At 48.3% G+C, this 25,258-nt stretch overlaps 1 protein-coding gene across 4 annotated transcripts in view; it reads left to right on the top strand.

The window, feature by feature from the left end:
* Positions 1–4,719: 4,719 nt before the first annotated feature.
* Positions 4,720–25,258, top strand: part of Arid1a (AT-rich interaction domain 1A) — a 77,278-nt gene continuing 56,739 nt past the window's right edge. For 2 of the 4 annotated variants that reach the window (XM_063287285.1, XM_063287284.1), the window contains exon 1: positions 4,720–10,123. In XM_063287285.1, the coding sequence (XP_063143355.1) occupies positions 8,999–10,123 (1,125 nt within the window). In that variant the 5' untranslated portion in view covers positions 4,720–8,998. The remainder of the gene's footprint in view (positions 10,124–25,258) is intronic. The other 2 variants (NM_001401279.1, NM_001401278.1) reach the window with 1 other exon arrangement.

Raw genomic sequence — 25,258 nt, 5'->3', positions numbered from 1 at the left:
GAGAGCCTCCTGCCGGGAATGCTAAAGGGTCACTTAGAAGATCCTTGAGATTGGAACTCACAGGCCATCAGATAAGATACCCACGAATCCTGTGGGTCAGCCTGTCTGTCTGTCTGTCTGCTGCATTTTTCTCCACTGGTGTAGTACACGGATGTCCAGGGAATTTCTTTCTTTCCTTTTCGAGGTTTATGTTTGTGTGCTTGTCTTTGTGTGCATGTGCACATGCATGCCAGAAAGAGGGACAAGCAGAGCTGGGTGGTTCTGAGTCATTCCCTGCCCCTTCCCCCCAAAGTGATCTGAGCTCAATTTTGTTCTTAACTCATCTCTCAAGCGCCTCTCTGGTCAATTTCACTGTAGAATTTGGGAAATTTCCACAAGCAAGAAATAGCAATAAATGCAATTTCTAGAGCATTTATCAGTTGTCTAGGAGACAGTTAAAGCCAAGCCAAAACAGGACAGTGAGTGAAGTTTCCAGGTACAGCCTTGGGATTATCTTACTATCAGCAAGTACTGTATACATATTCGTGTCTATTTGAAATAACACCACAGAATTTCTGACCTCAGTAAGAGACTGAGGGTGGATAGTGGTTGGGAAAATACATGCGACTCAGGAGCTGAAGGTGAGCAGATGCCTGGGCTAAAGCTGTGTCCTGTGGATGAGCATTTTCAGGGTGCAGAGTGTATGTTAGGCGCTGTAGTATTACTACAGCATTATAGTATTACTACAGTACCACAGTATTACTACAGCATTACAGTATTACTACAGTACCACAGCATTACTACAGCATTACAGTATTACTACAGTACCACAGCATTACTACAGCATTACAGTATTAATACAGTGCCACAGTATTACTACAGTACCACAGTATTACTACAGCATTACAGTATTACAACAGTACCACAGTATTACTACAGCATTACAGTATTACTACAGTACCACAGTATTACTACAGCATTACAGTATTACTACAGTACCACAGTATTACTACAGCACCACAGTATTACTACAGCATTACAGTATTACTACAGTAGCACAGTATTACTACAGCATTACAGTGTTACTACAGTACCACAGTATTACTACAGCATTACAGCATTAGTACAGTACCACAGTATTACTACAGTACCACAGCATTACTACAGTGCCACAGTATAACTAAAGTACCACAGTATTACTACAGCATCACAGTATTACTACAGTACCACAGGATTACTACAGCATCACAGTATTACTACAGTATTACAGTATTACTACAGTACCACAGTATTACTACAGCATTACAGTATTACTACAGTACCACAGTATTACTACAGCATCACAGTATTACTACAGCATCACAGTATTACTACAGTACCACAGGATTACTACAGCACCACAGTATTACTACAGTATTACAGTATTACTACAGTATTACACAATTACAACAGTACCACAGTATTACTACAGTACCACAGTATTACTGCAGCATTATAGTATTACTATAGTATCACAGTATTACAACAGCATCACAGTATTACTGCAGTATTACAGTATTACTCAGTGAGTTGCGAAAGCATTCTGCCAATCCTGAGTTCAGTCCCTGGAACCCAGTCATACAATAGATGGACTACACACACACACACACACACACACACACACACACACACACACTTACACACACATTCACACACATTTACACACACACATTCACACACACACACACACTCACACACATTCATACACACTCCCACAACTCCATAGAGTTGTCTTTAACCTCCACATGTCCCATTCATATACCACACTTCACCTACACCACCATCACCACCACCTCAGCTGCTGAGGCCACTAACAATCAATAAAATTACTTTTTAGTTTTGTTTTTTGAAACAGTGTCTCACCTTGTAACTCTGGCTTTCTGTCCTAGAACTCACTCACTGTGTAGAGTGCTGGGATTTTTTAAAAATGTTATCTTGAGCTGAGGCTACAGCACAGTGTCTAAGTTTACTAACATGCTGGATATATCTTTTAAAAGTGGAAAAATATACCTTAAGATATATTTTAGAATTGTAAAACGTGTACAATAGGCTGGGGATTTAGCTCAGTGGTTAGAGCGCTTACCTAGCAAGCGCAAGGTCCTGGGTTCGGTCCCCAGCTCCGAAAAAAAAAAAAAAAAAAAAGAACCAAAAAAAAAAAAAAGTGTACAATATAGCAGCTCAGTGGTGGAGAGCTCGCCTAGCATGTTGCTAAGCCATCAGGCCAACCTCCTTCCATCACATGTACTCTAGATTCTTGTGTGTTTGGGACATAAACATAGTGTCTAATGTTAGCACTGCATATTCTTGTAGATGGGTTCTATTCATGAAAACACAATGTATTAGTGTGTGGGTGTCTGATTGTGTGAGTATAAGTGTGTATTAGTGTGTGTATGTGAGTGTCTGTGAGTGTATGTGCATGAGTGCCTCTGTGTGTGTTTGAGTGCATGCTAGTGTGTATAAGTAACCATATATATGAGTGTGTGCATGTATGAATGTCGCTATGTACAGGTGTGTATGTATGTGTGTATGGGCACAAGCATCTGAGTATTTGAGTTAAGTGTGTCTGAGTGTCTAAATGTGTGTGTATGAATGTCACTGTGTATGAGTGTGAGTTTGTGTGGGTGTGCAAACACAGTTCCTAAAGGTTCTATTGAATAGGGTAGCTGAAAGTCTTTCCCTCCTTCCCTCCTCTTGCAGGGTTGTAAGAGCAACAGTATACTTCTTCAGAGGCCTACAGAGGTGTCTCATTGGTGACATGGCTGTGACAAAGTAGCTGCTTTCACACCTCAACCCCTCTGGTGGCTTCTGGGAATTTTAGGGAGACAAGGGATAATGTGGGGAGGTACCAAAGCCTGCAGCTGTGTCCTGGCATGGTTAGGTGGTATGCTTGTTTAGTCCCTCCTTCCATGGAGTGGGGTGCCACTCCCACTGCCACCACCACTGAGTTCAGACTCGTGATACCTTTGTGGCTGGTTCCACTCCATCATTCAAAGACATTTTTTTAGTAGCTATATAGATGGGTTCAAACCCAGTGAAAGCTTGTCAGAATGCTCTCCCCTAGGGCCATTCATTTCCTGTCTTATGCTTAATAGATCCCTTTGGATTATCTTTGATTCTACCATTAAAAGGCCTGCAAGCATCACGTGGGGGCATCCCTTGAAGTGGTTGTGTTGTAGAACAAGGAGAGCATCTGTGTGTCCGGCCGCTGCTCCTGGTTCAGAGTACGTGCCCTCCTCCTCCATTTGTCTATGGCTGTGTTTTGCTTCTTTCTAAAGTCCTTTCTACAGAATGTGACTCCTTTCAGACCCATTCCAGATTTGCTGTGAGGAACTTTCTCACTGTCCCACCTCTATAAAATGGCAGCATGAGGAAGCTCTGTCAGCATGGGGCTGAGAGAGGACCCTCGGGAATGCTTGAGTTTCCCCTTCATTCTGGTTTCCTTCCCCACCCTAAGCCTTATTGATTTCTCTCCTCTGATTATGTTATAGGCAGTGAAGTTTTTCCTAACTAGGCTTTACTAAACAAAGCAAATCAGTTTACATCGGTTTAATATGGGACATCTGTCCTAGGAAGTAGGTTCTGGATTTGTGACTCTACCTTTCTGGGTGATCTTGCGGTGCTGAGCTGTCAGTACCTAGCAGCAGTTGGTGACATGTACAGGACGGTTCTCTCCTTTGCTGACCGCCGCTGCAGCCACCAAGTGTTTTTGGAGACAGATTTCCCACACTATTTTTGTTACAGTGAACAGAAATCTTCGTGAGACTCAAGAGAAATAAGAATTCCTAGATCCTGATGGGAGTGGGTCGGGTGAACTCTTTTTTTTTTTTTTTTTTTTTTTTTTTTTTTTCTGGAGCTGGGGACCGAACCCAGGGCCTTGCGCTTACTAGGCAAGTGCTCTACCACTGAGCTAAATCCCCTGAACTCTTAAAATCCTTGCAGCCCAGGGGGCTGAGGCAGGTTCATGGCTAGCCTGGCTGTGGGAGAGCCTGTATCTGAAGAAACTAGCTTACCTCCTGATCTGCCCTGTAATTACAAAATTCTATAGTTCCATTTTCTTTTCCTTTTTTTGAGGCAGGGTCTCTCTATGAAGCAATGGCTGTGTTAGAACTTGCTCTGCAGATCAGGCTGGCCTCCAACTCAGAGATCAACCGGTGACTGAAGGCTTGTGCCACCATGCATGCTGGGCTCCACTCCTATTTCAAGCAAACAAACAAATGAAACCATATATACGGTAGTTTTATCTTTTCAAAAAAAAGTTAGTGACTCGGCAGTGAGACAGCCACTGAGCTGGGTTTATCTATAGTATTAGAGAGTGAAACACTTGGAGTAGTTTTCTTTCTGTAAGTGGACCTTGGGAGTTATGTTTTATTTGAAATATTCCACAGAATATTCCAAATATTCCAGAATCAGCATGAACCTGTATATTATTATTATTATTATTATTATTATTATTATTATTATTATTAACCTATACCACTACAGGGAATCAAACTACTACTGGGAATCAAACCCCAGAGTCTTATCCACGCAAAATGAGAGTCCTACCACAGAACTGCATTTATTTTAATTTCATTTTGGTGGTGAGCTGATAGTGAGAGTAATTCTTATGTTAGCGCAAGCAGCCAGTGGATTTATGATGCCCAAGGCTGTTTTGTCTTAGTTCAGGGGGGAAAAAAAAGTGTCATTGAGAAATGAACATTACTTAAAATGGGCCTTTTATTATTTTTGTAAAATGTAGAATCTCCCAAATTGTTTTAAGATTTTTGAGGTGAATGCAAAAGTGATCCGGAAAAGCAGTGTGAGAGTTCTTAAAGCTGGAAGCCTCCCGGTTCGCTCTTTGGGCATCTTGGGCAGGATTTTACCGCGAAGAGCTGTGGCGCGCCATTCGGACTCCGTTCCATGTTCCCCGGCGACAATCCAGTTCGTGTTTTAGCGCTCCTGCCTGCGAGCCGGGAGCATAATGAATTGCCTTGACTCTAGCTTCAATCCACTTTCCTCGCTTAATATGCAGCCCAAAGTTTTGCGGCTCACTGTCAGATGGTTGTGCTAGACTTTCACACTGATCCCAAAGCCTCCGCTGGGGCTGTTTCTTCACACGGAGTTACAAACTTTAAGAAACACAGCTCCAGACGGAAATCCACGCCAGGCTTTGAACTCTGCTTCTGGCTTCCGTCAACTGACACAGTTGCCCTTTTGCTCAAACTCGCAGCTCCAGTTCGCACTTGAGAGCGCTCGGCTGGGTGTCTGCTGCGGCGTCGCGGCGGGAATCTGCGGGGGCCACAGCCCGGCTCCGCACGCCCCAGCCCGGAGCAAGCAGAACCCTCCCTCTGCCCTTGCTAGCAAGCGTTCTGCCCTGAGTCCAGTATGGGAAAGAGGTCTGCGGGGCAGGCGAGGCCGACCTTTTGTTTGTTTGAGGAGTTTCGTGTTTCAGACATTTAGAGTGAGCAAACTGCGAGGGAGGAAGGGCTTGTTCTCCCTGCAAGCGTTTCTTTCTTCTAGCAAAGCCTCCAGCCCCAGCTTCCACATTTTGCAGTTGACTGTGTGGGATCTTCATAGGTTCATCCCTCATTCTCGGGCCCAATCCATGCACGCTGTGCAGCCAGAGAGAATGAGAGCACATCCTCTGCCATTTTCAGCCGGTTGTTGCCGGCAGCCCAGCCCCCTTTCCTTGGCTGTGGCTGCCGCCGGAGTTCCGGCGCCCAGAAACGACACCCGGTCCGCGTGGCCCCGGATCCAGTCCGCTTTTGCCGACTGCCGTCCTGCCGAGCTTGGTGATAAGAACTCTCCTGTGAGAGCGAGCGAACGAGACTTTAGTCCGGTTTCCATGTCAACGATTCAGTCCATATTTGCCATCAGGCTGCCTGTGGCAGAGGCGCTTTCGAGAGAAGAGCGCTGTCCTAGCCCTATAATCTGCGCCGGGATTCCTGAGCTGCCTGGGTGTGGGGTGAAAAGGCAGGGGCTGTTGGGGGGAAAAATACCCACCGAGGGGAGGACCCACGGCCCGGAGTCGGGGTCTCGCTGCTCGGGCCAGCCACGTGCCCGCTCCTCCCCTCCCCCTTTCTCATTCCCAGTGCCCCTGGGGAAAGCGGATGGACCAGTTTCTAAGAAAGTTCCTCAGCCCAGCAGTCTTAGGTTAATGTAGATCTTCCGAGTGGAAGAGACTAGGATTTGAGATCTTAAAAAAAAAAAAAAAAAAAAAAAAAAAGTAGGGAAGAACACACTACCTCTCCTGACCTAGGTGGATATATTTTTTAATGCACTTTGCCTCATTGCTAGATTAAAATGGTGACTGTTTTCAAAACAGCGTGACCACGTGTAGGGAAAGAGATTTTGGCGCTTTTCATATTCACGGCCATGGAAGAAGGCCATGTGGACTTTCCTTGAAGACAAATCCATTCTCGCTTCCAGATTTTCACTGGGCTCCAGGTTTCCCATTACACCCCAGTTCCGAAGAAAATGGCAGGGTAATTGCATGTAAAAAATTCCTCATTTGTGTGCGGGACTCAGGACTGTTTGGCAGCTCTGAGGCAGTTGATTAAATAGCAAAGCTCCGTTTATGAGGCAGCCTATAATTTGGTTTCTAGGACCTAATGCACCACTAGAGTTGTGTTTCTGAGGACCGTGAATGAAAAGAGGGCACTGGTCCATACCAGCTAGTTCCATCGTCTTGGCAGGTTGGTTTGGTTCTTGGTTGGGGGATGGGAGAGCAGAGAGGCTCTGGCCATCTCTCCATTCGCAGTTTACTACGAGGGTTTGTAGTATGGGATGTCTTGGGGGTAGTAGAAATGACTTAGCCTTTCAGAATTATTTATGTTGACCCATGACATGGTCAGAACTCCAGGGGCCTGCAGAACCCACAAGTTCTAAAATAATGATCTGTGGCCCGAAATCTCCATTTATAAAATCTGGGAGGAAAAGAGGCCTTTGTCATTGATGCTTTTCCAAGGCAGTCTTGGTCCTGGTGAGAAGCTGGAATTCCCTCTGGTTTTTCCTAGCTTGCCCTGTGAAAGCATTCCAAGCCTGACAGAAGAAAAGGCTGCTGTGGGGTTTGGCAAGGCCTGTAGATCTGGGTAACTGAGCTTTTCCGTGAATGCCTTGATCTTCTCAGATAAACCTGGCCTTAGGGTCTCTGGTAAACTTCAAGGAGTCTTACACCTTAGGAGAGACAGCAGATCTGAGGGGCATCCGTTTTGTGTGACCTATTAGGCTCTGCTTTTTCTCTCTTTAAAGAGGAAATGGTTTCCATTTTCTGCATCCCTCTTTTGCAGTGGTTTTTGAACACTGAGGTTCTTCCAGTCCCTGGAGCCTTTTCTGTGGGCTTGTTTACATCTTCAAGGTACTTTTGGAGATTGGGGCTACTGGCCATTGTGAGCTAGGTTCCCTTAGGAAGTGCTAATGGAGCTTGGTTTGCCTGGAGGACTGTCTTAAGCCCCCAAAGCATCAGTAGCCACCATTTTAAGAGAAGTGGTGGGATGACCACGTTCGATTTCAAACCTCCTGACACTGATCCTGTTGTTGGATTTGTTCACAACGTAAGTGCCTCTCTTTTCTCCTTTCCTCCTTTTCTCAGGCTAAGTAGACAAGATGCAGCTTTGGCGACTCCACTTTTTATAGCTACACTCTTCTGCCCTCTGACTTTAAGTGACCTGGGCAGTCCTCTCTCTCTTCTGTCTGTTGGTAAAATGGGGGATAATCCAGACCTCATGCCCCCAAGGCCTTGTCAGGGAGGGCTAATGAGGGCAGGGCATGGAGAACCGATAGTTTGAACAATGGTCAGTCCTCCTTTGGGGCTAGCCAAAGGGGGCAAAAAGCAGGGCTCACTCAGCTGGGTCTCAAGAGCAGGTCTGCAAAAGGCTTTGAAGAAGAAAAGTGCTGCGGAGGTGCTAAGTCGCAGCCAAGAGACCAGGCCCTGTGCCAGGGGGTCAGGTCCCGGCCGCTGCGGCCGCGGTTTCGGGCTCAGGCCAATTTTGCAGGCGCGGGTAAAGTTCACGCGGCCCGCTCCCTTCAGATCGGCCAGGAGGGGACAGGCCAGGATGGGAACGCCGCGAGAGAGGCGGCGCAGGCTCCGGAGGCGCGGGCTCCGGGCCGGGTTTTCCCCGAAGCCTTCGGCGGCGGCGCTGCCGAGCGAAAGAGGCTGAGGGCTTGCCGCCGCCGCGGCTCGTTCTCTCCCCTCCTCCTTTGTGAGGGGAAGGGAGCGAGTCCATTCCACGGCCTGCGCCCGCTCCGCGCTCCACTCCGGGTTTTTCAGGCGGCCGCGACGGCGCTGGGTAAAATGGCAGTGCTGAGCCTCGTGTCGGAGTGAGGGGGACTCGGAGGAGAGTGGGGCGCTCTAGCTGCTCAGTCCCGCCGCCCGCCCGCCCGCCCGCCCGCCCGCTCGTTCGCTCGCCTGCCGCCGCCGCGCAGCAGCCTCGGCCCGAGCCGCGGCCGGGGAGGCGAGGCAGGGCGCCCGCCGGAGCAGCGCTCCTACTCTGCCTCCCGGCGCCCCGTCCGCCGCCGCGCGCCCTCCAGCCCGCCCGTCCCGGGTCCCCCCTCCCCCCCGCTCCCTCCCTCCTTTCCCGCCCCCTCCCCCTCGCCTCCCTCCCTCCCTCCCTCCTCCTTTCTCCGGCAGCAGAAAGCGGAGAGTCACAGCGGGGCCAGGCCCTGGGGAGCGGAGCCTCCACCGCCCCCCTCATTCCCAGGCAAGGGCTTGGGGGGAATGAGCCGGGAGAGCCGGGTCCCGAGCCGACAGAGCCGGGAGCAGCTGAGCCGCCGGCGCCTCGGCTGCCGCCGCCGCCTCCTCCTCCTCCTCCGCCGCCAGCCCGGAGCCTGAGCCGGCGGGGCGGGGGGGAGAGGAGCGAGCGCAGCGCAGCAGCGGAGCCCCGCGAGGCCCGCCCGGGCGGGTGGGGAGGGCAGCCCGGGGGACTCGGCCCCGGGGCGGGGTGGGAGGGGGGAGAAGACGAAGACAGGGCCGGGTCTCTCCGCGGACGAGACAGCGGGGATCATGGCCGCGCAGGTCGCCCCCGCCGCCGCCAGCAGCCTGGGCAACCCGCCGCCGCCGCCCTCGGAGCTGAAGAAAGCCGAGCAGCAACAGCGGGAGGAGGCGGGGGGCGAGGCGGCGGCGGCAGCGGCCGAGCGCGGGGAAATGAAGGCAGCCGCCGGGCAGGAAAGCGAGGGCCCCGCTGTGGGGCCGCCGCAGCCGCTGGGAAAGGAGCTGCAGGACGGGGCCGAGAGCAATGGGGGTGGCGGCGGCGGCGGAGCCGGCAGCGGCGGCGGGCCCGGCGCGGAGCCGGACCTGAAGAACTCGAACGGGAACGCGGGCCCTAGGCCCGCCCTGAACAATAACCTCACGGAGCCGCCCGGCGGCGGCGGCGGCAGCAGCGACGGGGTGGGGGCGCCTCCTCACTCAGCCGCGGCCGCCCTGCCGCCCCCAGCCTACGGCTTCGGGCAACCCTACGGCCGGAGCCCGTCTGCCGTCGCCGCCGCGGCGGCCGCCGTCTTCCACCAACAACATGGCGGACAACAAAGCCCTGGCCTGGCAGCGCTGCAGAGCGGCGGTGGCGGGGGCCTGGAGCCCTACGCCGGGCCCCAGCAGAACTCGCACGACCACGGCTTCCCCAACCACCAGTACAACTCCTACTACCCCAACCGCAGCGCCTACCCCCCGCCTCCCCAGGCCTACGCGCTGAGCTCCCCGAGAGGTGGCACTCCGGGCTCCGGCGCGGCGGCCGCGGGCTCCAAGCCGCCTCCCTCCTCCAGCGCCTCTGCCTCCTCGTCGTCTTCGTCCTTCGCTCCGCAGCGCTTCGGGGCCATGGGGGGAGGCGGCCCCTCAGCGGCCGGCGGGGGAACTCCCCAGCCCACCGCCACCCCCACCCTCAACCAACTGCTCACGTCGCCCAGCTCGGCCCGGGGCTACCAGGGCTACCCCGGGGGCGACTACGGCGGCGGGCCCCAGGACGGGGGCGCGGGCAAGGGCCCGGCGGACATGGCCTCGCAGTGCTGGGGGGCTGCTGCTGCGGCGGCGGCGGCAGCGGCCGCCTCGGGAGGGGCCCAACAAAGGAGCCACCACGCGCCCATGAGCCCCGGGAGCAGCGGCGGCGGGGGGCAGCCGCTCGCCCGGACCCCTCAGGTACACAGCTGAGTGGGGAGGGGGCTGGGGCGAGCGGGGCAGGGGGGTGGGTGGCGGCTGTGGGGAGCAGGCCCCGGCCGTGGGCTCCCCTCAGGCTTGGGCCCCCACTGCCGGGGAGCTGCCATTGTCTGGCTCTTCTCTCTTAAAATGGCTGCCTGTCTGCCTTCCTCTCCTTCCCTCGATCAGCCTTTGTGTGGGGCTTTTCCAGAGGTGTCTGTCCGGTTTCTCCTCCTCCGCTGGTCCTTTCGAACTCTGGGGGTCTCCAGGGGGGTGCAGAGCAAAGTGTGCCTGGAAGGGCCAGGCCCGAGTGAGGGGGTGCTGGGGGTTCAGGTTAGGGGTGTAGGCAGTGTCAGGAACCCGGGAGAAAGAAGCAACATTTTCTTGCTCACCTGCCGTTCCTCTGTCCCCCTTGCCTTCCTCTAGGCAGTTCCCCAATATATGCTTTTAAAGAGTGGCCCCTAGGGCTCGGGGGACCTCGGGGGAGAGCTGGGGCCTGCTTGGGGGCAGCTTGAGGCCGACTGTGGTTCGCTCTGGGCCGCCCGGGCCACCTCTTTCCTTAGTCTCCGCCGGCCCAGTGGCCTGGGCTTCTCTCTGGAAGTGCTGGTAAACAGCTGAGTGATTGGAGTAGTAAGTGCAGATTGCTTTGGTTTGGGATTTGAATTATGGAGGTAAAATCCTTCTGTCAAAGCCAGGAGACAGTTGGTCTTAGGTTGACATCCTATCTGTGATCTGATTGGCTCCCCATCTTCTGCTCTTGGCCATTTATAATTGCCTCTGATGTAATGGTACAACAATCCTGATGAGCTCATAAACTTTTACACTCTGCTTTTCTGCCAGTGATAACCCAAACCATCGATGCCACCACTATCCGCCTTTTATTCCAGAGCTGAAATTGGCTGTGACCTTGAGGAGGGAGGTTTAAGCAGCAATACTGTATCAGCAGGAGCAGAGTCCCAGACAGGCTGCCCTTGTTACATTGTGCCTGAAACAAAAGAGGAGGCGATGGCATTTTGCTTGCACCTTGGATTTATTTTGCTTGTTATGTTTTATGCAGTCTGAAATAGATTCTGTGTTGCTGGAACAGTAGCTGAGTTTTTCCTCTACAATGGGTTTGCTGTTTGTTTTCGTTTTGTGACTTTCCTGATGGTATAAATGAGTTCTTTGATAGCTCTGAAGATACATTTGTCTCGAGTAGTTTTTGACACTGTGTTCAGCTACAGAACTGAAATTATTTTACTGGCTTTTTTTTTTTTAAATTAAAAGGCAAATGTGAGATCTGTAGGGGGAGAAGATGGTTTTGTTAATATTTTGCTGAGAGCTGGGAGCCTTCTGACAATTTCATAGTGGGTTCAAGAGTCCTGCAAGGCTTGTCTCTTTGTTTACATGTTGAATCTTGTGAACGTTTCCTTTTGTTAATTGAACTTTGGGAGAACAGCTCAATTGAAGGAGATGCTGATGGCCTTGTGGTCTAGGGAGAGATTTTCTCCTAAGGGCTGGGTTTAGGATATTTCTGACTTGTTTCTGGAATATTTGTTTTGTCGTCAGTTACTTTAGAGCTTTAAAATAGAGACGTGCCAACATTTTTCTTTATATTTTAAGTTGTATAACTTTCTCCCTTCTGTCTTCTAAGGTGTAAAGGTGACCCACAGTAGTGACACATGGCTGCCTCTTTTCGGTCCTTTTTATACATTTTGTTTTGTTTTCCTTTGCTTTCCCTGGGTGCTTTCCCCGGGAATATCTGGCTCCCTCTGGAGTCATCTGTTCAAGGAGGGGAGAAGCCCCCTCAGGTTTCCATCCCCAAGAGTGGTACCTTTGCTGTGTCCTGTGTCCCTTCCCTGTCCTCCTCCACCTACTTTTGTATTCTTGTGTAGAGCTGGGAACTTTGAGAATAGTCATGTAAGGCAAGCTCTGCTGTGAGGCTTCGTCTTCCCCTGATGTTCCTCACCTGTGTGAGAACCTGTGGGAGACAGGGCGGATAATACCTGGGGGATAGGCTCTGGCTTAGAGACAGTGAGTGCACACCCCTAGCCATCCTGTTGTGCAGATCTGCCTTCTCTTGCTTTTGTTTGGTTTTGACTAAGAAATTTTTCTTTCTTGAACTATTTATTAGAGGAAATAATTGGGAGTGTTTGTTTGTTTTGAGTCAGGGTCTCCTACCCTAGGACGTTCTGGGACTTAGAGTGTATATGTAGCTGTCTCTGCCTCCCGAATGCTAGGATTACAGGCAAGAGCCATGTTTTGTTTATTTCTTAATTAACTTTTGGGATACAGTAATTTTTGGTCTTGGTCTTTAAATAATTGTCCATCCACTACGTGTCTAGGTACTGGCCATGTGTTTTGTCTAGGGAACATGAGAATGTGGGTTGAGTGCTTGTTTAGAACCCTCATTGTGCTGCTATTGTATGACTTTGTGCATGTGTATGTAGGGTGTCACCAAGCTCCAGCACTCACAAAATAGAATCCTATTCCATTTCACCTCAGTTCTGAGGTGTAGGGAATGAGCTGGAGAGTAGTAACTTGTGGAGGAGATAGTACAACTTTAGTTTTGTAAGATTCAGGTACCTATAGCAGTCCAGGTGTCAGTAGTCTGTAGCCCCTAGGGATGTAGGGAAATAGGCTTTGCTCTGGGATTCTCTTGCTACTTAAGGATACACCTGTCACACCTTTTGAAGTGTGAGGCTGGTTTTGAACTCAAGGATAACTTTGAACTCTTGTTCCTTCTGCATCCACCCCTGAAGTTTTGGAATCTGTGTATGTATGCTTTACCAGGCCTGTTTGGTTTTGTAGGTTTTTAAAATTGATGTGAATGTGTTTGCACCTACGTGAGTTTGTGTGCACCATATGTGTGCAGGTGACAGAAGTGGCCAGAAGGTGTCTGATTCCCTGAAACAGTTACTGGCTCTTGTGAGCCACCTGATGTGGGTGCTGGGAACTGAAGGAACCCAGGTCCTCTGCAAGAGCAGTAAGTGCTCTCACCGGTACTCCGTGGAGTCTGTCCAGCCCTAGGCCAGGGATTTTATGTAATCCTGGGGAGTTGAACCTGGAGTTTCACAGATGCTGGGTAAGCACTCGCCAGTGGAGCTATAGCCCTAGTTCTCAGGTAATAAGCAAGGTTTCCTCTTTCCTCAACCCAGGCAGAGATGGAAGAGTCCTTTTGTTTGTTTGTTTGTTTTTTTCTTTTCTTTTTAGGGCTGGGTGTGGTAACTCTTGGGAGGCAGAGGCAGGTAGAACTCTTGAATTCTAGGCCAACCTGGTCTACAGAGTACAGAGTAAGTTCTAGGCAGGCCAGAGCTGCATAGTGAGACCCAGTCTCAAAACAAAACAACAAAAGGAATGTTTTTCTTCCAGTGGATGATTGGGTAGGATGATGATATTTGACTTTGTTTTTATGAAATAGAAGATCAGTGTGTTTCGTAGGAACTAGGACATTGACAGTGGAGTGCTCCTTCATCCCTTCATCCCCAGTAGCATGGTTCAAGGGCTTGGGTGGGGCGATGACCCGGTTTTAGGACACCCGTATGCATGGATTACGGGGAAGCTTCCCGTGGGTCACCTTTAACAGGAGCACCTTGAGAGTAATACTAGTTTATCATAGTGAAAATGCATAATACAGCCTAGTGAGAGTGTGTGTATGTGTGCGAGGTGGAGGGCGAAGGAACAGAAGTTTGAGGCCAGCTTGAGCCACAGAGACCCCTTTACAAAACCAAGGCGAAGCTGCAGTGAGGCGTTCTGGATTGTTTGTACTGTGCACACCAGCTGAGACCCCAGAGCCCTGGGAAACAGATGCAGGACGTCTGTTGTCAGGATGCCTGCCTGCCTGCCTGCTGGCAGGGACTCTGGGCTGACTGGACTACAGAACAGGTGAAGTTCCCTCAACCTAGAAGGGCTAGGAAAAAGCCACACTGACAGTGCCGCTGTGGAGACTTTATCTATGTGACTACTGTCCATGGTGGTGCGAGAAGGGAGGGAGCCACAAGGTTGACTTCTTCAGGACTGACTTATCTCTAGAAGGACTTTTTTAGTTGCAGTTCATAACCCTCCATGTTATAAACTGATGAGCAGAGCCTGCTATAGCCTTCATATGTTGGATCAGTTGCACCAGTGTGCTGTCCGCTACAGTAGGCTTTCACAGAGCAGTTGCTGAACTTTTTTAAGTGTGAGAGTAGGCTAGCAGAGGTAATAGGCCGGACCTTTTCCTGTTGATTGTATTGATTTGCTTAAAATCCTTTACATTTTGGAAGCAGAGCAGTGCGCAGATGTTTACAGTGTGGTATTTAAGCAAGGGATGAGGATTGACACCTGGACTCCTGTATTCACCAGGCTGAGGCAGGAAGACCATATATCTAAGGCTAACCTACGTTACATAGTGAATCCCAGGCCAGCCCGGACTACCTAGAGAAACCCTGTATCAAAGGGGAAAAAGTATGGTGGCACATACTTGTAATCCCAGTTCGGGAGGCCGAAGAAGCATGAAGATGTCCTGATTTTTGAGAGACCCAGAGCTACAAAGCGAGACCCTGTATCAAAACAAACCAGTGAAGTATACAGAATAAATTGATAACTGCATAGTATCCTCCAGTGCTTCCAGTAAACTGTGCTTCCTTGGGCTTTGGAAGAGATCCTGAATCCCTTCTTTTATTTATTTTATTTTTAAATTTTCGATTGGTCTTCAGTTGCACACTGAGTTTCATGTTGCCTAGTGCTGAAGGGTCTCGAGCTTGCACTCAGGAGGGAGGCAGGCAGGCTTGGGTTCCATATGAACCTGACCCAGGGCAAGTCATTTACATTTTCGGTTAAATGAAGTGGATGGACCAAATAATGTTTTAAGTAGCCCCCACTCACCCACCTGCCTTGCCTCTGTGTGTGTGTGTGTGTGTGTGTGTGTATGTTTGAGATGTAGTCCTACTCTGTGTTGCTCAGATTGGTTTTCGAACTCTTAATCTTACTGGGTTTGGGTAGGAATTTCAGAGGTGTTTTAAAGCTATCTTTCTTCCCCTAGGCCTAAGGAACCCAAAGTTGTTTCCTGGCATTTGCAGGGACAAGCTTGGAGAAGTTGAATATGGCATATAAAAAATAGTCTCAAAAACCCGTCAAATCTGTTGGTTAGTTAGTTCATCTGGTTGGAGGTCCCAGACGGTGAAGGTACTAGGCTTCTTCATTCAGTCAGACTTGGAAAGAGTTGCTGTGGGATCCCCAGAAGGCTTGCTACTGAGGAGGGACAGGAAGTAGGTATTGATACAATTTAACATCGGCATACTGCTTTGAGGCAGGAGCGGGTGGTTAGAGAGGTGGAGAGAGAGGTAGCATTTAGCTCTGAGACTCCGGTGTTTGGGCAGGTCTAGGTCTGGTTTGGGCGGTTGGTTGTAATCTGAATGCCTGGACTTGCCCTGTAAGTTTGCTGAGAGAAACAAAAGTTCTGAGCCTGGAACAGGAAAGACCAAGTGTTAGACAGGAAGTTCTTTAGGTAGTCTTCCTCCTACCATGCTTTAAAGAAGGACATAGTATGGCTTGCTGTAGTGTTGGGAGTGGGTGTCTCCCCCACCCCACCCTACCCCAGCACACCTGAATTTTTCATGTTTTTCTTCTTTTAGTAGTTTAGAAGTGTAATTTCTGCATATTGGAGCTGTGCTGGAGGGAAGCTTGCCTCTGCAGAGGAGGAATAAAGGTAGAAGAAACTGTTTGATAATTCTCTGCTTGACACAGCAGCTTCTTCCTCGGAAGGAACCGAATGTTTCAGAGCTTTGTGTAAATACTTGCTGAGCTGTCAGGGTGTACCCAGGACGTTTCTGCTCTAAGATGGAAACGGTTCTGTAGACTGTTTGACGGGCAACTTAATAAACATTTTTCCATAATGCCAGCACCTCACAAGGTACAGTGAAGTAACCCTTAAAGGGGAGAGAGAACAAGGTAGTGAGTGCAGCATGTGTGTAGGGCGTGCAGGTCAGAGAGCTTTGGAGAGCATCCGAAAAAAACTACCAAGGAAGCCGTGAAACTTTGTTAAAAGTCAGTTGCAGTTCCATAGAGAAGCCTAGAGAAGTTTGGAAAGAGCCTTGAGTTTCCTAGTGAGGTTAAGCTCAGTGTTCAGAAGGGTGGCTTGGGAGACCGAGTTACAGCCTTGTACTTTGCAGAAGGATCTGTAGTTTTGGCATGAGGTCTTGGAGTGGATTTTCATCTCTGGAATACCAGAAAGGAGGAAGACACCGAAGGTTCTCTGTTCCCTTCTTCTCTTGTTCATTTGTGTATGATAAACCTCCTCTCTCAAGCGCCAGGCCTGCGTAGACAGTTTTTACAGGGCTGCTCAGTAATGCACATGCTAAAAGTCTTCTCATCTGCCCAGTTCTGGGTCACTCAGCTGACAAGATCCTATTTCAAGGTTACCTGGGTAGAGTTTAGAAATTTTTTCCATTTTATATTAATATTTCTGGATCTGATCCTTCAGTGATAACTTTCTTTTTATGGAGAAGAATCTGATTCGGTAGAAAATCTTGTCATTGTCTTTTAAGACTAAACCCAGGGAGCTGGGTATGGTGTCCCACACCTATAATTCCAGATCTGGAAGGCAGAGGCAGGTGGATCTCTGCCTTTAAGGTCAGCCAAGACCCTATCTTACCACTACTCCCCCACTGCCCCACCCCCAAAATTAGGAACTAAATCCAGACTGTCATCAGTTACATCACAAAAAGGCGTTTCTGTTGTTTTTTCGTTTAGTTTTGTTTTAAAGATAGTGTTCTGAGAGGGTCTATTTGATTTAGTTTACATAATGCAGGGATTATGAATGTAATTATGGCCATGACTAATTTTTGGTAGGTTCAGCTCTTAGAGAGGCCATCAGCTTTTAAAGCAAAAGTAAGAAGAAAGGGACTTGGGACGGCACTGACTTTGACTTTGACCGTCCAGTATTGCTAAGGCTGTGAGAGCTGCAGTCCTGTTGCTGAGAGCATAATCTCCACATCAGAAGATCTGGAGACCGCAGTGGGGGTGAGGATGGGCCTAAATACTTCATGCTGATGAGGTACTAGGAAGGGATTTAGAAGATAGAGAGAGAGAGACAGCCAGGTATGAAGGCATGTGCCTGTAGTCTCAGCACTTGGGGTTTGCTATTTAGACGGCTTGAGGCAGGAGAACTGCTTCAAGTTCAAACCAGCCTGCCGTACAGAGAAGACCGTTTCACGTCCACTCACTCCCTAGAAAAGATGAGGCAGCATCTGCTGTAAAGGGATTGAGTTCTCTTGGGCTGTGTGTATGCATCCAGAATACTTGGCACAGTACTTTGCTGTGGGTGTATACCAGGTCAGTCAGGTGGCTAGAGCCAGGGGCTGGCACACACCCTTAGTCCTAGCACTGGAGGCAGAAGCAGGTGGAGCTGTGTGAGCTTGAGAGGCCAGCTTGCTCTGCAGAGCTAGTTCTAGGATGGCAAGGCTGCCAGAGAAACCCTTTCTTAGGGGAAAAGTACACAGGCAGGAGTGGGGGTGGTCAGAACCGAGCAGACGTAGGGAGGGAGGGAGGGATGGTCAGGACTGAGAGAGGGAGAGCTGTTTAGATGGGGAGCATCCAACAAGCTAAATACTTTAAAAGAGAGAAAGGTTAAAATATTAACTTGCCCTTTGATCATGATGATTGCTAATTTCATGGCTTGGCTGAATCCAAATGGTATTGTCATTTCTGGACTTCTGCTTTACTTTAGTGTTACAGATCGTATACTACCCATAAAATTCCTGAAAAAGAATGGCTGGATAGGCTTGCTAGTTTTTCTGGCTGTGTTGGAATCTGCTAAGTTTCAGACCAGTTTGTGGATAATACTAATTTCTGCATTTGGAAGGGCTTGTCACCTTTGGAGTTGTATATTCAGGATAGCCCTGTGGTGGTTGTAGTTCAGTTTTGATTGGTAAATCTGGACAGTATTGTTAGAGTTAGCTGAATTTTCTTTGCAAATCATTGGTGTGAGTGAATGTCACACGTGTTCAGGTGCCAGAGAGGAAATATGATCCCTTGGAGTTAAGAATTAAAGATGGTTGTAATCCAGCCAGTGTGGGTGCTGGGAACGGAACTCAGGTCCTCTGGAAGAACAGGAAGCTCTCTAAACCACTGAGCCATTTCTCTGGTATCTGCCCAATAACAGTGGTTATCCTGCTGTTATTTATTTCTGAAGGGCTGCAGTTGTGCTCAAGCTGAGTTGCTGTAGACCCTAGACTGCTTGGCTCGGCTAAGACTGCATATATGCAGTTTGCTTAGTCATTTGCTTTAGAGATGTGGCTTTAATACAGTTTATTAGATTGACCATGGCCAAGAAGCTCAAGGCTACAGATACACTTACTCCTTATGGAGCCTCTGAGATGCAGTGGTTGTGATTTTTCTCACCTTCTGGTCTTTGAGTTTAAACCTGGCACTTGTGAAGGGCCATCCGTGGGTGCTTAATACCCAAGTGTGAATTGTGTGGCCAACGGTCAAGCCACTTCTGACAGAAAAATGCTTCCTCCTGGAAGTGGGTAGGGGTTATATTGCACCAGTATGGAAGTTTGGATTCTCTGCCTCTCTGTCTCTCTGTCTGTGCGGGCGTGCGTATGTAGTACCTCTTTCCGCCTACCTTCTTAGAGTGCATGGAGAGTTGGGAGGTAGTGAATGCAGGTCAGACTTGTTATTAACAGTTTTACCCACTGAGCCATCTTGTCAGCCATGCAAGTTTGGAATCTTGATTACAGATTCTAGTGTAGAAATAAAATATCTCTTTCTTGGGGCAGTGGTGGTGCATACTTTTAATCCCAGTACTTGGGAGGCAGCGGCAGGTGGATTTCTGAGTTTGAGGCCAGCCTGGTTTTCAGAGTGAGTTCCAGGACATCCAGGGCTACACAGAGAAACCCTGTCCCAAAACCAACCAACCAAAGAAGTCTCCCAACTCAGATCTCCTCAAACTTTCTTGCCTTGGATTGTTTGCATTTTGGTAAAGTGAACGTGTCATAGTGTATCTGTCCTGGGTAGTAGGCGTGCAGGACCTGGAGTTGAACTCCTTAATCCTACACGGTATCAGCTATGTATGTGTCTGAGTGTGCACATGGGCCACATGCATGCACAGGCCGCTGAGTTCAGAAGAGGGCCCTCGGCTCTCCTGTACTGCAGTTGCAGGTAGTCGTGAACTACTGTGAGGGTTTTGAGGACTCACCTCCAGACCCACTCATGTCACTGAGCCTTAGTCCCACAGTTTAGAGGAGTCAAATTAGGGTAGACACACTGAGTCAATAGTTTTAACTATTCAGTGGGTAGTTAAATGGAGGGAAGGTGTGTGTTTGTTATATTGCATTGAAGGAGGAGATAGATCTGAGGGAGTTTTTTTTTTTTTTAAGATTTATTTATTATTTTATGTATATGAGTACACTGTAGCTCTCTTCAGACACACCAGAAGAGGGCATCAGATCCTATTACAGATGGTTGTGAGCCACCATGTGGTTGCTGGGAATTGAACTCAGGACCTCTGGAAGAGCAGTCAGTGCTCTTATCCGCTGAGCCATCTCGCCAGCCCCTGAGGGAGGTTTTGTCTGTCACCTGTACCTATCAGAAGAGTGTCTTTGGGACAGGTTTGAGTATTTCCCAGTGACTTCTGCGGGTTGTAAGAGTGGACTGCAATGGGAAGAAGCCCGATGCCAAGAATGCGGTGTTGCAGCCAGCTGCAGTGGGAATTCCTTCCCTAAATGTTGACCTAAGTGTTGGTTATGGTGCATGTAAGAAATCACCCAGTAATCCGGGGCAGATTTTTGTCATCCTCCAGGAAGTTATGTTGCTACTGAATACTAATGGGCTTTGGGACCTGACTATAGGACTATATGTACTCCACAGACCCAGAGAGCCTTGCTTGAATCATCACCCCCATGATGGGAAATGGGCCATGTGCTGCCTGCTACCTACCTACCTGTCTTACGGCTTTGTTGCTTCTAGATCCCAAGTCTGCAGTGTTCGATCTTAGATTTCCTTTTCCCTTGGCATTGGCACAGTCATGATTTTTCTGCTTATCACCAGCAGCCAAGATTTTTATATGCTTTTTCACTCTTAAACTTGTTAGCTTTCAGCTTGCTTGTTTATCTCAGTTAAAAGGACCCCCCTTGACCACTCCCAAGACACAGCACCAGTGTGGTGTGGGGAATGTGTGGGGGTAGTGAGAAGGAGGGGAGTGGGGGGGAAGTGTGAGGGTCGGTGTGGTATTTATTTAAATGGTTATTTTAAAAAAACATCTGTTGGATGCCTTGGTTTGTTTTGTCTCCGCTTTTTCTTGCTTACTGCCTGCGTGCTGAGCCCTCAAGGGTGCATTTGAACCTGCCTGTTTAATCTCAGCTGACTCAAAAGTAGTGCACTTTGACTTTAAGAACAGTATGAATTCGGCTATGTGGTAGAGGACTAAAGACTGTAATGTTTGGGGTACATCCTTTTAGAGGTTCTACGGAGTGATTTCCCTGGAAGTGGAGTGGACCCCATAGCTTGCTTCTGTCCTTAGAAAACAGGTCACCTAGGCAGAAATGCTGTGGTTACTTGCTGTGTTTATTGTGTCTTTGCTGACAAACACAGGTGGCTTTGTCCTTTTATCTTTGGGCAGACTTCTGCTCTGACCCTGAGGTGGTGGAATTCACAGGCTGGTCCCACTTTAGTCCAGAGCCTCAGACTCTTTATCATCCAGTTCAGATAAATGATGTTTTTGTTTTCCAAGTTCAATATCTGTTTAGGAATCTAGGCTGTCAAACAAAACAAAAAAAACCTATATCATAATGGACTTAGGGAACAATTTCTCCAAACATTGCTCAGGGGCAGGCGTCTGTACTAAGACCTTGACTTTGAAGTAGCATCCTGCTGAAAGTGTGTTCGTGATAGCTACCTACCTTCACTGTGGCCTAGTTTGTGCTATGCAAGCATTATATGTGAATCTTACATGAATTTCCTCATTCACTCTTCAGAATCCCGAGAGAGGAGGATTCTGTTCTTCTTGGCTTCCAGTTACTAGTATAGAATTGTAAACCATCCTTTACGGTAGTTGTTAGTATATGGTTAGGTTGGAAGTTTGTCAGAGCCATAGGTTTCTTATTCATTTAAGGTATAAGGAATTAAATCTAGGCTCTCTTGATGCCAGGCAAGAACTGATCCATTCCTTGCTAAAAAACTGATTTTGAGTCTCGAAAATAGATCACATAAGAACCAGGATGATTTAGTACATTATTTTTGTAATTACCTAGAACTTTTTTTTTTTTCTTTTTTTCGGAGCTGGGGACCGAACCCAGGGCCTTTCGCTAGCTAGGCAAGCGCTCTACCACTGAGCTAAATCCCCATCCCCCAATTACCTAGAACTTAAATGTTATTTTTACTTGTCTGTGTGTTGAGTGTCCGCCGTGTGCGGCACCTGTCGAGGCCAAAAGTGGTTTGGGATTCTCTGGAACGGAGTCAGACTTGTGAGCTGCCTGGTATGGGTCCTGGGAACCAAAGGAACATGGTGCTTCCCAGAACATCAGGGCTACTCATACTCGCTGAGCAGTGTCTCTCCAGCCCTGCTGTGAACTACGGTGACACCTGTGCCTGGCTGGTGACCCTGGCCATTTCTTCCATTTAAGGTTCTATCATTCTAAGTTTCTCATGAATGGCTCACGATTCACTGCTGTCTTGTAATTCCTGGGAAGAGACCTGGCAGAACTTGGTCCTTCGAGCCCCGTTAGTCAGGAGACCTTTGAGACTATGGGTGGGTGCAGGTTCTTACCAAGATAGAATAACCTGTGTCTGAGCAACTTGCATTATGAAAATATTTACAGAGTAATTACTTTTCAGAAACTCAGTTGGAGAGCAGGGTATTACTATATTACTTTGCTGCCTGGATAAAGTTAAGTGTCACAGAAAGAGTTTGACAGGAGCGTCAGCTCTAAAGTAGTTTTACATTTCCTTTAGGCTGTGGACCTTACATCAGCTATTTTTCTTACCTTGTATTCTAGACTATGTGATAGGGAAACCCCTGTTTTGAGCGTTATAATACATACTACAAAAAGTACTAACGGCTGTGGACATTTTTCTTTTACCGTGTGTGTATGGGTGCAGAAGTGTGATGCTGCATGTGGAGGTCAGAGAGCACAGAGGCCATCCTTGTGGACCTGTTCCTCTGTACTGGACCAGGGGTCAAACTGTTGGTGGGCCTGCATGGCCAGCAGTTCACTTGCTGAACCATCTTCCTGGCAGGCAGCTTTCTTTTCTTTTCTTTCTTTTTTTTTTTTTTAAGATTTATTTATTTAAAGTATATGAGTACACTGTAGCTGTCTTCAGACACACCAGAAGAGTGCATCTGATCCCATTACAGATGGTTATGAGCCACCATGTGGTTGCTGGGAATTGAACTCAGGACCTCAGGAAGAGCAGTCAGTGCTCTTAACCGCTGAGCCATCTCTCCAGCCCCAGTCTTCTTTTCTTGAGCCAGAATCTCCTTATGTAGCCCTGGCTGCCCTTGAATTTGTAGTGGCCCTGTGTCAGCCTTGAGGGCCATGTCACCAAATCTGCCTGAAAAACCTGAATTTTGGCCTAGTTTGAGAGACTATGGGTGGCCTTGTTTAGAAGTTGAAACCCCGAGCCCAGAACTCAGTGGTCCACCTTCAGAGTGTCCTGAGGGACACTCAGATTGAGAAGTACTGAACTCTGCATTGTCACACAACTGGGCTGCTGGGCAGCTCCACATTGCCTGAGGTGCTTCTAATTATACTGTAGATGGGTGTTTCTGATCTCTGTCTTCTTCCGTGAAAGCATTACTGGATAGAGAAAAGGTTGTAAAAGTGCTTGAACTTGTGCTAGCTCCCATAGGCAGCTACATAACAGAACCTCGGAGATTGTGTGGCTTAAGCAGCAGATCATTTATTTGTCATAGTTCTGGACTGTGGAAGTAGAAGGTTAAGATGTCACCAGATTAGATTCTAGGTGACATCGGTTGCTTCTGGTTTTAACATCTTCTCACTAGTGCCTTACATGCCATTAAAGAGTACTAATCCTGGTATGGAGGCCTTGTGCTGTGATCTAGACTAAACTCAACATTGCCTAGGACCCCACTTTCTAAAATCATTCCTTTAGGGGCTAGGCTTTCAGCATGGGAATGTCAGGGTTTTCCAAACATTTTGCCTATGTACACAACAGATGGGTTATCTACTGTGCAGTGAGGGTAAGCTCTAGTGGGGCGACCCCACACTCTGTCATTGAGAATGGCCTCTTGCTGTTTTCCTTTCAAGTTGTGCAGTGGGGTGACATGATAGTGGTCTGTCTGTCCTGGGATATGTCGGAGATTCTCCAGATAGGATCATCGGAGTGCACACCTCATCCTAGTGCTTGGGAGATGGAGGGTTAAGAGTTCAAATTCAGCCTCAGCTCGTAAGACTGTCTCAGAAAAGACCCCAGTATTGTAATGCTGAATGTTTCTTCTGCCTTCTGATCTCAGATCCTGCCGCCTTATCTGAGGATTTTCTGAGCATTGTGATAATCTTTTATCTTTCCCTCTCCATGCCTAAACTTTTCAGTGACTGGCCTAAGTTGTTTTCCCTTGTGCCCTTTCGAAGTCATAGCAGAGTAGAATCCTGGCAGGTTACCTCATCGCTGAAGTCCTGTCTGGGAGTGTGCACCTGCGTTAAGACCTGTCTCCAGTTGTGTGGGTTCTCACTGCTCGAGATGGTGCTTGGCAGTGTAATGAGAGCTTCGGAAATGGTTAGTTAAACCATGTGGAGAACCAGTGTGCTTTTGGTCCTTTCCTTAAGAAACAAGTGTACTACTACCAGACCTCCTTTTTCTGCTGCCTGAGAAAGATAACTTTAAAACCCAACCAGGACAGGTCAGTGGTTGACCTGCGACAGTTTGACCTGCATATTGATGTTTGTGTGTGTGCTCCTTTTTAAGAGGGAGTTCTGGTTTTACATAGGCGTTTCAAACTCATTTTATCATTCTCCTGCTTTTGACTTTATTTCTTTACACCCTTCCCCCTTTCATTTCTTCATTCTTTTTTATATTCACCCCCCCCCCCGCCCCCCGAGCTGGGGACCGAACCCAGGGCCTTGCGCTTGCTAGGCAAGTGCTCTACCACTGAGCTAAATCCCCAGCCCACATTTCTTCATTCTTACTAGAATATAAAACACATGGGCACTCCAGTAACTTTACCATGCAGGGCTCGGTGATGCTGCTCTTCAGGACAGCACTGCGCAGGTGCCTCGTATCCTGGTGTCTCACCTCTGCTATGAAGGCCTGTGAAGGAGGCACTAATAAACAGAAGCTCCTAAATGGTCTCGAGTACCATCTCAGCCTTCTTTGGGGGTCAGTTGGTACAGGACACTGTGACACTCCTGTTTGTGATTCCAGTCCTTGCTCTCTAGTTCAGCTTGGAACTGACTTCCCTAAAACTCCCTTCAGGAAACCTCACGTGACCGATAGTGGTTTCATGATGGCATTTGGGTTTAAAATAAAAGATGATTGAAGTAGTTGGCTTCATCTCCCAGTCACATACACTAAAGAGACATTTTTTTGTGCCTTGAAATTAGATAATCTCTGAAGAATGTGTGAACCAGGGCTCACAAGGCAAAGCAGAGGAGAAATGGGAGAGGGTTAAATTTTTATGGTTGTTCAGTATGCCAAGTATCTGTTCCAGCATGACCAACTGGCCAAAGAGCTAGGAGACCATGTGCCTCTTACACGACAGCTGGGAACTTTAGTCTCATGTCTTTCTGGTGGAAATAATTTTTTTTTGAGACTGTTTCTCTGTGTAGCCCTGGCTGTTCTGGAACTTGCTTTGTAGACTAGGCTGGCCTAGAATTCAAAGATCTACCTGCCTCTGTCTCTTTAAGAGTTGAGATTAAATTGAAAATCTTGAGGCAGAGCTCTATGAACATGTTGCTTTGGACAGCGCCTAAAAGAATTTTTTTACAGTATACTTCGGGAGCTTTGAAAGGTAAAGAATTTGCTAGACTATATACCAATGTGCAAATTGCTGACCTTAATCCTAGGATGTGGACACATCTGGAGTAGAGCTGACTTACTAAGATTGAGCCATTCTGTAACTAAACTCTGTAATTGTGCCTCTTGTATTGTCAGTAGATGTGGGGCGAGTCCTCATTGAAATCTTGGTATTTTAGGGCAGAAGTACCTTAGGAACTCAAG

This window comes from Rattus norvegicus, chromosome 5 (genome assembly GCF_036323735.1).
Source record: "Rattus norvegicus strain BN/NHsdMcwi chromosome 5, GRCr8, whole genome shotgun sequence".
NCBI classification, from domain to species: domain Eukaryota; kingdom Metazoa; phylum Chordata; class Mammalia; order Rodentia; family Muridae; genus Rattus; species Rattus norvegicus.
This window is presented reverse-complemented; position numbering and strand designations above follow the sequence as displayed.